The 12,001-nt window shown below is 43.0% G+C and overlaps 1 protein-coding gene across 1 annotated transcript in view; it reads left to right on the top strand.

Annotated features, from left to right (window-relative positions):
- Eif4e3 (eukaryotic translation initiation factor 4E family member 3) overlaps positions 1–12,001 on the top strand; it is a 40,776-nt gene that overhangs the window by 16,104 nt on the left and 12,671 nt on the right. Inside the window, exons 3-4 of the mRNA XM_051203465.1 lie at positions 9,452–9,546; positions 10,894–10,954. Coding sequence (XP_051059422.1) covers positions 9,452–9,546; positions 10,894–10,954 — 156 coding nt within the window. The remainder of the gene's footprint in view (positions 1–9,451; positions 9,547–10,893; positions 10,955–12,001) is intronic.

The following is a 12,001-nucleotide window of genomic DNA, read 5'->3' as shown; positions in this document are numbered from 1 at the left end:
AAGCAAGAGTGAAGATTTTTAAGATGTTCATCCATGCTCCTTGTGTCAACCACACTCTGTCCTGCCTTTGCGCCTTTAAGTTTCTGTGTAACTGGTGTGTAACTGGCATCTACCTCCATCAGTCACTGTGAAGACTAAGTATGATCATGTTTCCACTGTATATGGCAGGATACTTGGTGTTCAAGAGACCCCCCCCAACAAGTTCGTAATTCTATTTGACCTCATCTCTGTCGGTCTCTGTCACGTGTGTGTGTGTGTGTGTGTGTGTGTGTGTGCGCGCGCATGCGCAAGCAAGCATGTAAAGGTCTAACATTCGATGTCATTCCTAAAGTACAGGGTCTTTTATTGGCTCAGAACATGCCTGGTAGATTAGGCCACCTAGCAAGGACCCATTTGTTTCTATCCACAGCTCACCGTTATCAGGAGTAGAAAGGGACACCACTATACCTACATTTTGAAATATCAGTGCTGGCCAGACAGGTAGTGGTAGCACATGCCTTTAATCCCAGCACTTGGGAGACAGAGGCAGGGGATCTCTATGAGTTCAAAGCCAGCCTAGTCTACAGATTGAGTCCAGGACAGCCAGGGCTACACAGAGAAACTTTGGAAAGCAAACAATGCTGGTTGATCAAACCTTTATAAGATTGGTTTAGGCATTTCCCCAGACTTGTTCCTGAAGACAGTTCTCAAACCATGATTAATTTTGTAAATTCCATTCTCAAGCAAACTCTACCAAGTTTCTCTTCCCCAGTGTCCTTTCTAGCTGCACATACAACAAGGCTTTTGGGGCTGCATAAAAAGTCATGCTGGCTGCATGTCCTGGATTTTCTACAAGGCACAGTTTTATAAGCATCCTGATTGTATCCTATGCAGAGCACAGACTTCTCTTTCTCTTTAAGACCCTGCTGCCAGCATCAGGCTTAACAGATTGCACTTTCATACTTACACAGCCCCAGGTGCCTGCTGTCAAGCAGCATGAGTGGCCCCTGTGAACACAACAGAATGGTGTAAGGACAGGCGCAACCACCAGCCTTTTCTCATCTTCTTGGGAAAGTGGCATACACATGAAAAACAAACTAACATTGTTGCCCTAGGGTCATCGTTCAGTGCTGAATGCAATAATGTGGAAGGGCACAGGGGCTGCTCCCCCCAAAACTAGACCCCCCCAACCCAGGGTCTCTGGGAGACCTCCCCTTTGCTTCTGTTTGGTGAATTTGTGAATTTGTAGATTTTTGTTGCTCTTCCAAGGAGCTGCTTTATAAAGCTCAGAGCACTTGATTTTAAGGCCTGCTTGCCTGAGGATACTCGTCCACCCTGCTGGGGTTTTGAGGGATTCCTTCTTCCTCTGTTGTGACTTGAGAGCCTTAGAATGGGAAGCTAGAGAGTTATCTTCCCACCACAGCATGGTAACAGCATATGCTGTTAGTATCCTTCAGTACCAATTTAAAGACCCGGGACTGAGACGCATCAGGACAGACTTTGCTCTAGTGTACCGAGATAATTAGCAGGATCCAGATTCTCCAAGTTTGACTTTTTAAAAGCTGAGGTGCATGTGCCCCTCACCTGCATGTCTTCCTTCACAGTGCTTTCCCATCAGACTTTGAGGTTGCAACCACCATTCCTGTTCTGTTAGTGTTAGCCTTTCCATCTGAGACTTGAGTCAAGTGAAAGCAAGCAGTACCGTTCTCTGCTGTATCTGACCTCTTTGCAGGCAGTCAGTGCTGAAGGCTAGAATGCATGAATGGGAAATGAATTCGTGCATGGATTTTTCTGTTCCCTGAACACTGTTCTCATAAAGCTGTACCCAGTGGCGGCTGCACATTCTCAGTGGGACAGAAATGTGGTTCTTGGGAGGTCCATGGTCAAACTTTAGTCTTGATGTATCTGAAGCACAGATACATGTGCTTTAGATAAACACAGGGTTTCCCTGTGGTTGGAAATTTTTTTTCAGGGTTCCTTTGAGATGGTGGGAGGGGACAGTGATGAAAAAGAGGCAGTGAAATACCTCAAGTTCCTTATTTGTACAATAATATGAGAATGGCATCTGTTCCATAAGGCCGACTGGGGGTGAGACCGTATGCAGCTCTCCATGAGTCTTGTGTTTATAAGCCCTTGTAATATGTTGCCAAGTGTTACTAGTTTACTGGAGCCTGCCCCTTTGCTGGATAGATGTGGATTGGGATTCAGAGAAGTCACACTGAGTGTCATAGCTGGCACTCAGTAACATGCACACATTTCTTATTCACTTTTAAACTTCTCTATATCTTATTTACTCGTCTTCCAAGCAGGAGCAATCGTGACGGATTTTATCATGCTGAGATGAGGATGGGATGGTAAAGTAAAAATGCCCAGTTTGTGGCTGATGCCAATAGTATGCTGTGCCCAATAGTGTGGCTTTCATCCCCTATCTCCTGCGCTGCAACCTTACTGTGAATACCCTCTGTCATAGTTCATGCAAGATTATTATACACCGCAGCTTCACAGTCGCTCCTGCCAAGCAGATGCTCTCAGATGGCACTACTAAAACCCTTTATTTATAAAAAACAAATTTGACTTGTCTGTAACTTTTGGTTACTCGGCTGTGGTTGTCTTTAGCATCTCGGGAATGGTTCTTAGTGCCGAGGAACTAGCAGGGGCAAGAGCATTTGAGCACATAATGACAGGCTTTCCTCCTGCTTTCTTTATTCCTTGTCTGTATCTTGATGTAAATTCACTCTGCTACCATAGCATGTATTTGAACACTTGCCTAATGGTGTCTACACCCTTCCTCGTTATGTTTTGATGAAGTTTTTAAGAACCAAGTGCTGTAACATCAGACACCATCTCTTTTATTACCCTAGGGACTTTCTGCAAATCCAAGTCTCAGGATGGGAGTAGGGGGAAGAATAGTAGAAAATTATTTATCCTCTTTTATGAGCTAGGGAAACTGAGGCACATAACCCAAAGTTGCAGTGGAAACAGCTGCTCATTGACTCTCTAAGGCCGAAGTGCCTCTGCTTCTGGGCCAGCCCTGTTTTCCTTCTCTGTGTGAGGAATGGAGCAGGAGAGGCACCCACAGGGCCCCATGACCTCTGCTCACAATACTTGCTGCAGCTACGGTAATTCTGTGTGAGAGATAAATTTATCAATTGCTTTCTGTCTTTCTTAGAGCACCCCACTTTTCACTTCAGTGTGTTTCCTACTTTTTGGACATATACAGGTTTTGCCCATCTCTGCATCCTCAGTGAGCCAAGTTCAGAACAAAACATGGCTTCTGGGCTTGCCTGATATATGCTGGGGCAAAATGAAGAGCTACCAGTCCAGTGTGATTTGCAAGGGAGTGCTGGTTCGTAGCATGATTTCCAGCATTGCCTGCCTGTAGACTTTTAACTCCACTTCTGTAAGCATTCCTTTACAGAGTTCCACCCCAGCCCTCAGTTGTTTGGGTTATCAGCTTCATGAATTGCCCCTCCAACCCTACCTTGCCTGTATTCTACCCAGGACATCCCATAGACAACCTAGTACTGAAATTTTCAGAGAATAGAAACTGTATTTTTCTGCAAGTGAAATTTCTGTATCATTCCTCATAATCAGAACATCCTCATAAACAGTATGTGTAACCTATTAAAGTTGAAAAATGTGAGCAACCTGGGTAGTGCAATAGTAGGAGAATATGGGCCTAGGAGATGGCTCAACAGGTAAAGGCCTTTGCCACCAAGCCTGACCATCTGAGTTCAATCCCCGGAACCCACAGGATGGAAGGAGAGAACCAACTCCCACAAGTTGTCCTCTGAACTCCATATGTGCAGGTTGTATATACACACAGGAACACACATAGACACACATACATGTATTTTTTTAAAAAATAGCAGTGTATGTCCCTTATCTGGAGGCTAGACTGCCTGATTGTGCTGCTCTGTTAAAGGTCATGGAATCAGGGCAGCAGATTGCTTTCCAAAGCTGGAGGAATGAAGACTGTTCCATTACTGAGGATTTGTCACTCATAATTTAATTTATATACTGTATGCACAATGAAATCAGCATCTATAGTCACAACCGGAACTAGAACTAAGTCAGATTGCTCATGGTCCTGTGTGTGTTGCAGGAGTAGGAGCTGGAAAGTGATGAGGTTTTACATTACGAACTACAAATGATTTAGTCACTTCTCATGTAAAACTTGGGGTCTTCCCATGTTAAATCTTTGGGGAGTACCTGTCTGCCTTTTTCTCTTTTACTTATGAACTGTAGAACACCTGGCACTTGTCACTTACCTGCTGCCTTTGACCCTGTCATGGCCTCAGATCATGATGGCCTCTATTGGGTACACTCCCATCCAGACTTTAGGTCCCACTGCCCATATGCTTTTTATCAATCTCAGGCTCCAGAGTGGGGGGATGGGTAGAAATGTTGTCTGTCCTTACTTTACCTTCCCAGAGCAAGAGGAGCTTTGAGGCTGTGGCAGTCCCCCGAAGTAAGAATACCCCCTTGGTCTGATGGCTCAGTGGTTAAGAACACTGGCTGCTCTCCCAGAGGACCTAGGTTCAAATCCTAGCACCTACATGATGGTTCACAACCATCTGTAACTCCCGATTCTAGGGGATCTTATGCTCTCTTCTGGCGGTCTTTCCACTCATGTGGTACATAGGCATACATACAGGCAAAACACCAGTGCACATTAAATACAAATAAACAAATCTTAAAAATTATTTAATAATTTCCCTGGCCAGTGTGTCTTCTTCCCCTTTTTCTCATTCCCTCCTATATTAGTCAGGGTTCTCTAGAATAACAGAATTTTTAAAATGGATCTCTCTCTCTCTTTTTCTCCACTCCCTACCTGTGTGTGTGTGTGTGTGTGTGTGTGTGTGTGTAAAGAAAATTTATTAGAATGACTTCCGGGCTCCAGTCCAGCTAATCAAACAATGGCTGACTGTGAATGTAAAGTCCAAGCATCCAATAGTTTCTCAGTCCACAAAACTAGATGTCTTAGTTGGTCTTTAGTGTACGCTGGCAACCCAAAGAAGTAGGCTCCAATGCCAGTGAAGGAATGGGTTGGCCAGCAAGGCAATGACAAGTAGGCAAAGAGCAAAAGCTTCCTTCTTCCTTGTCCTTATATAAGCTAACAGCAGCAGGTGTGGCCCAGATTGAAGGTGTGGCTTCCCACCTCAAAGGTCTGGACTGGAAGTGGATTCACCTATTTCAAACTAAGCAAAAAGTCTCTTACAGGTGTGCCCTCCATATTTGATGTCTGATCCTGTCTGCCAACCTCATGTAGGCTTTCCAATTGCTTTCAGTGCACTGTCAATGATTTATCCATGGAGATCTGTGTGGTACTCCTACTGCACATGCATGGGGCTGTGGGGCTTTTGATGGCTGTGTGATGTTTTCTGAGAGGCAATCCCTTAAGTCCAGGTGTTAGACTACATTGGACAAGGTTCTGCTCTGCCTTAGTTCCTCAAGTAGAACAACAACGATGTTAAAAAAAAAAAAAAAAAAACCATCAGTCAGCATGCATGCCCGTGCCACAGCTGTCCTTCTACATTAGCTTAGCTCCATCCCGGTGCAGGATACATGCTAGCATAGCTAACATCCCCAAATGCCAATTGAATGAGTGGTGCCAACATCAATCGATACCTGTGCTGGCCCTTGGGTAATCATTGAGGCTTTGTAGGGTCGGGGAGCACTTAACTATCATTAAGAAGCATCAGGCTTAGCTGTATTCAGTGCTCTGTTGAAGGCCAAAGAGGATTAATTATAAGCCTGATGCCTCTGGAAATGTACTTGCAAAGTTGAAGCTGTAGTAACATTTAGGTGTTACTGAAACAGTCATCGTGAATCATTGAGCTTGCCCTATGTCAGCCCTTTGTGTCCTGCAGGGAAGAGCAGGGTTCCAGGAGTGTCCAATGCTAGTTCCTCCCTCAGGCTCCTTTTCTATCCAGACATACTGACAAGTAGACAACAGAGGAGGGAGGTTTGCAGCAACACAGAAACAGCAGTTCAGTGCCATATGCTTTCTGAACGGGTCCCTTCCCACTGGCACACCTGGATCTTTTGCTCCCATTCTGTGTTCAAGCACAAGTGCGTGCAGTGATAAACAACTTTCCGGTTCAGGCCACCATTGCATCTTGCTGGTCTGTCTTCTTCCTGCCAGGTTTATCAAAGTAAACAAGCTCCGGGATGTTCTTGTTTTTATTCTTCTAAGGCTACAACCCTGAACAGGGTCCTTTGGCCTTTTCTCAGTTTTGAGATAAGACAAATGTGTGCTGTGTGTCATTCTCTAAGTACTTCAAATGCTATACAAAAGGTCAGGGCTGTGGAAGACTGGCGGGGGTGTCAGGGGAGGAGCTTTGAGAGGGTTGACCTTCAGAGCTGAAGTTTGCTATCAACAGCATCCTCCTGGCTTTCCCTTAGACAGGGCTTTTTGGTTTTGCATCATTTTATCCATGGATTCTGCAGAGATCATTGCCATGCCATAGCCAAGTCTTGGGCTAGAATTAAGTGGAGGTAAGGGTATCTGCCCAGTTGGAAGATGTCAACAGGTGCCCCTCCTTCTGTGACTCTAACTACACATGACTTGTCTGTGACTTCTAAAACTGGAAAAAGATATGCACAAAACTTATAGTGGTATCATCAAAGAAAATAGGTTAGTAGTTTTTAAAGATTAAGGGCGTGGGGATCAAGTTCCAGCTCTGCCTACTCACAGTAGCAGCACAGACGGAAACTGAAGTATTGCAGAGATCTTACTGTTTGCACTAACAGAGAGGGCATCAGCCCCTCCACAGGGACACACATCTGTAAGAGGATCTACTGCCATGCCGTGCTAATGTTGTGATTGCCCAAATTAGCACCACTTAAGTAGAAAATTTTTGAAGTAGATTCCCCACTGATAAGTAGTCTGCCAATGCATACTTTATATATGGCCTTTGATTTTCTTTCAGTCCATCATTACCATCTCTGCAGTCCATCCAGCTGTGTCTTGCGTGCATGTGTATGAAGGCCAGAGGACTGCCTTGAACAAGACACAGTTCCGAAGTCCATATATACTGCATCTTGGTACCTTATGGCCTGGCTGCTGAGCTGTTCTCTGATCCCATTAGGAAGAGCAAGGGAGGGCAGTAGGATCTAATGTGCCTCCTCCTGCCTTCCTTTCCGCCCTCAGCCCCAGGCAAAGCACCACAGACTTCTTTCTGGAAGAGTCTGCTAAAGGAAATGTGATTTGGTAATCACTCTAAAGGTTCTGCTAAACCATGCCTGTAGAGTATCTGTTAGCCAGATCCTTTTGCTTGCGAATGTGTGTGCTTTAGAACAGGGTTTCTAGAACTGTCTCCACCCTTGAACCTTTGTATCTAACAAGAGTTTTATGTGGACCTGGTATATAGGAATATAAACTAAGTATGTACATTAAAAAATTTACTGATAATGGACCATAAGACTATTTATCTTAAAACAATTATTTGGCACATGTGTATGTATGTGTGTATCATTTATTAAAGACAAAAGGACATGTACATACTAATGAGATGGAAATGCTTAATTTTTATCTAAAGGAATATACCTTAGCTGAATATTTGATATTGCAGAACATAGAGTGTTCAACATGTTTCAGAGTTCATAGACATTTGATTTTATAATAATGCTGAGAATGTCACTTTATATAAACATGTACCACAAAATGGCAAAAGTGTTTTTACAGCCATTTCAAAAGTCATTGGAAATTCTGTCCTAATCGATTCCAAGTCATAATTCATTTTGCTTTTTTTCCCAGTGAAATATAAGCAAGCAATTCAAATAGTAATTTTTAAAAATTAACATTATAACATTTTTTATTTCTGGGTATGTGGTGTTTTGTTTTGTTTGTCTTCGTGTATATCATATATGTACCTGGCATCCACAGAGGTCAGAGGAGAGGGCATCATATCCTGTGGAACTGAAGTTGGGGTGGTTGTGAGCTGCCATATAGGTGCTAGGAATTGAACCTGGGTCCTCTATAAAATCATCAAGTGCTCTTAACTAAGCTCTCTTTCTCTAGCCCTCAAGGCAAACTTTCTTATCCAATCCAAGTATATACTAACTTAATACTTACATGTTGAGGAATGGTGGTAGGAAAGGGTTAAAAGTCAATAGTTAAACATTATGCTTCTATTGTAACAGACTGTTTCATATGTACAGTAAAAATACTGCATCGATAGCATGCAGTCTTCCCAAATCTGAGTGGATGTGTCCCAGGCATGCTCACTAGTGTTGCATTTGTGACAGAAAGTCCAGTGCAAAGTGCACTTGTTGTGTGTTCAGAAACAAGACTGTAGAGAAGTTACATGAGCAACACAGGCAAATGCTTCAAGAAACACCCCGGATTGATTACTTATTTAATTTTGAATTAATTTTGTTGCTGCCTATTAGAAACCTTGTCCTGCTACCAGTTGCTTTGCAACTCCTATATGAGGTCATGACCCACAGTTTCAAGATACCGAGTTTTACAGGGCCAACTTGTTTATGATGAGTCTCTACTGGTGATGAAATCAGAACTGGTGGGGATCTTTTAATTTATTTTGTGCATGTGTATATGTGCACTCCTGCCTGTCTGTTTATGCACCATGTGTATTCACATGTCCACAGAGGTCACAGAGGGTATCAGAACCCCTGAAACTAAAGTCACAGGTCACTGTGAGCCACCTGATATGGGTGCTGGGAACAGAACCCAGGTCCTGTGCAAGAGTAGCAAGTGTTCTTAGCCACTGAGCTATTTCTCCAACACCGTAATGAGGGTCTTAGGATAAGATTATGTTGAAATGTAAAACACAAAGCATGGTTTTTCTGTAATCTTTCTAATCAAATCTTCAAAAAACAAAAGGTCTTGGCCCCATATATATATTAAGGTTAGTGAATTAACACATCCATCTCGCATGCTCTTGTGACAAGAGCCACTGAAATCTACACATTTGACAAAATTTCCTATTGAAAATCAACTTTTATCAGCATCAGTCCTTGGCTAGAGCGATGGCTTAGTCGTTAAGAGCACTTGTTGCTCCTGCACCCACATGGTGGCTCAGACATTCATAACTTCAATTCCAGGGGATCTGACACCTACTTCTGACTGCTGCAGGCACCAGGCATACATACATGCATAGTAAAAGAGTCATAGTACACAAAAGAAGATCAATGTGAAAACATTAACTCCAGTCCTGGAAGTGTACATTATTACCTTTCTGGTTTTATGATACATGTTGCTTAGTAATACTTCCTTCATAACAATAACTTTCTTTTTAAAAAAAGAAGAAATAGAACCTACATCTATAAGGAACAATGTTTTAATGTACTGCATTAAAATTTTTGAAGAGCTAATGAGAGAAAAATCTACTTCAAATGGCTAGGACTCAATGCAAATCAATATTTTTCTTTAACACATTAATTATAAAATGTACTGACATTGTTAATCAATACTGGGTATATTAAACAAAGTGTTTTTCTTTTAAAGATATTCTGGAGTGTGTACAATAACATCCCTCCTGTGACCAGCCTGCCTTTGAGATGTAGTTATCACTTAATGAGAGGGGAGAGGCGACCACTTTGGTAAGTGTGTATGGTTCACTTGGAGGTCAAGGTGGGCGGGAAACACCTGTGAACCTCATGAGGACTCTAGTCACCTGTGGCGTGCCTCTTACCAAAAAGTGTGCCCTGCTTATCCAGGCCCAGGTCCTCAGAGGAGCCTGATTTAGCTTCCTTAATCACTTGGTATAGTAGTGAGGGTATTTGACAGTTAGTTTGCCTGGGCTGGGCCTCTAATACCAGTAAATCTTTATATCCATTAAACTTTCACAGTTACTTACTCACAAATAAAATAAAAGTCTGTCTCAGCTCATTTCTCAGTGAATGGGAGAAATGTAAATTGAAGAAAAACAACGTTGAATTTTGCTGGAGCCTGTGATAAGGCACCCACAGTTAGGACTTGGAAAATAGATCTCTCAAGTTCCACAAGCTAGGCAAACATCCTACCATAGAGCTACAGCCACATCCTTGCCACACCCAAACCATCTCCCACCCACCCCCTTTTTTTTTTTTTTTTTTTTTTTTTTTTTTTTTGAAACAAGGTTGGACAGAGTTGCTCAGTCTGGCCGTGAACTCACTTTTTAAACTCGGTAAACCTTAAACTTGCCATTCCTCTGCTTCAGTCTCCTAAATAGCTGGGGCTCAGCCTGGTGGTGGTGGCACATGCCTTTAATCCCAGCACTCGGGGAGACAGAGGCAAGTGCAGCTCTGTGAGTTTGAGGCCAGCCCGGTCTATGAAGCTATACAAAGAAACCCTGTCTGGCAAAAAAAAAAAAAAAAAAAAAAAAAAAAAAAAATCTAGGACTCACCACCATTGGCTCACCTTGGATCAGCTTTCTAGGCCTGGGCAATCAAGAGATGAGGAAGAAATGGTCTCATAAACAAACCTGAGATGTGAGTGTGGATATGGAATCAGGCCTACAAGAATGCCTTTTACAGGGAAATTGGGAAGTGGCTATTAAATCATGGTCCACCACAGCAACACTTGTTAAATCTGTGATCCAAGTTACATGTTAATTAAATGAGACAGTATCTGGAATATGCTTTGGAATGTATAGGTCTTCCCACTTGCAAAGTTGGTGTATCAGTTGTCCATCCTCAGAGAGTTAGGGAGCCCCTGGGTACCACTTCCTTGAGAATGAGAACCCTGCACCCATCCTCATCCCCATCACAGCTAATTCCAAGTTGCTCCCTCTCACTTCCATTCCCTCCCTTTTTCAGTCTTCTGCTTTTGTTCCCAATCATAGGGCTGGTGAATATTTACTGAAAAATACCTGTGTACTTTTGTTTTTCATGTCAGCTATTGTTAAATGGAAAGAGGAGTGCCCCTTCATCATGGAGTGAAACTTTAAATGTTGTTCTTTGATTTAGGGAGGAGGAGAGTAATGCAAAGGGTGGCGTGTGGAAGATGAAAGTTCCCAAGGACAGCACGGTATGTCTCTGCTGAACATCTGTCTGGGAATGGGGTTGAGCGTGTTGTGCTTTACAGAAGAAGTCTGCTGGCAGCAGCGCTGGTTTAAGAAATCCATTTCCATCATTAGTGATAGTCACTTAAGATGTATAATTGAAAATGCTGGATATTGTGGTGCATACCTTTCATCTCAGTACTCAGGAGGCAGAGGCAGGAGGATCTCTTTGAGTTCTAGGCCTGATCTACAGAGTGAGTTCCATGACAATCAGGGCTACAAAGAGAAACCTCTCTCTCAAAAAAGAAAAGAAAAGAAAAGAAGGAAGAAAGATAGAACAAAAGAAAGAAAGGAAATGTGTAATTGTGACTCTACAAAAGTTCATGCAATATTATCCCTGTATTATGTAGCCATGAGGTCTAGAGCCTATAAACTTTAGAACAAAACCAAAGATCTTCATGGTAGCTATTTCCTCATCAGACATGCCTGACATATGCAAGCTGATCTTCCACAGGAGATCAGGGTCCTTCCCACCAAAGACTCTGTCCTTCTGCCTCCAGAGGAACCTCCAGAAGGACCATGACATGGTAAATGGGAAACATCAGGGTTCCCCATTTATTGGGGTTCATGGAGCTGAGTAAGTTTCAGCAGTCTAGACTCTTACCACTTACGTTCATGTGTAAGACTTAAAAGTTACCATACATACATTAAGCCCTGGGAAACACAAAACTCCTTTGGAAATAAACAAAATGGAAAGGCATCCCTGGGATCTCAGAGGCTAAAAATAGAGGTAGGAGATTCATGAGTTCAAGTCTTACCTATGTTTTTCAGTGAGACCTTGTGATAAAAAACAAAATGGGGGCCAGGGAAGATAGCTCAGTTGGTAAAGTGCTTGCCCTGGAAGCATAGGGACCTGGGTTCCAATCCCCAAGCCCATGTGAAAAAAGTGGCTGTGCACACCTGTCATGGAGCCCTGGGAGGCAGAAATAGAAGGAGTCTTTGGGCTTTCCAGCCAGCTGGTCTAACCAAGACAGTGAGCCCCCAGTTCAATGAAAAGACCCTCACTCAGTCAG

The sequence above is a fragment of the Phodopus roborovskii genome, unplaced genomic scaffold (assembly GCF_943737965.1).
Source record: "Phodopus roborovskii unplaced genomic scaffold, PHOROB, whole genome shotgun sequence".
Classification (NCBI taxonomy): Eukaryota; Metazoa; Chordata; class Mammalia; order Rodentia; family Cricetidae; genus Phodopus; species Phodopus roborovskii.
The sequence above is the reverse complement of the archived record's forward strand: the minus strand, read 5'-3'. Positions and strand labels throughout refer to the sequence as shown.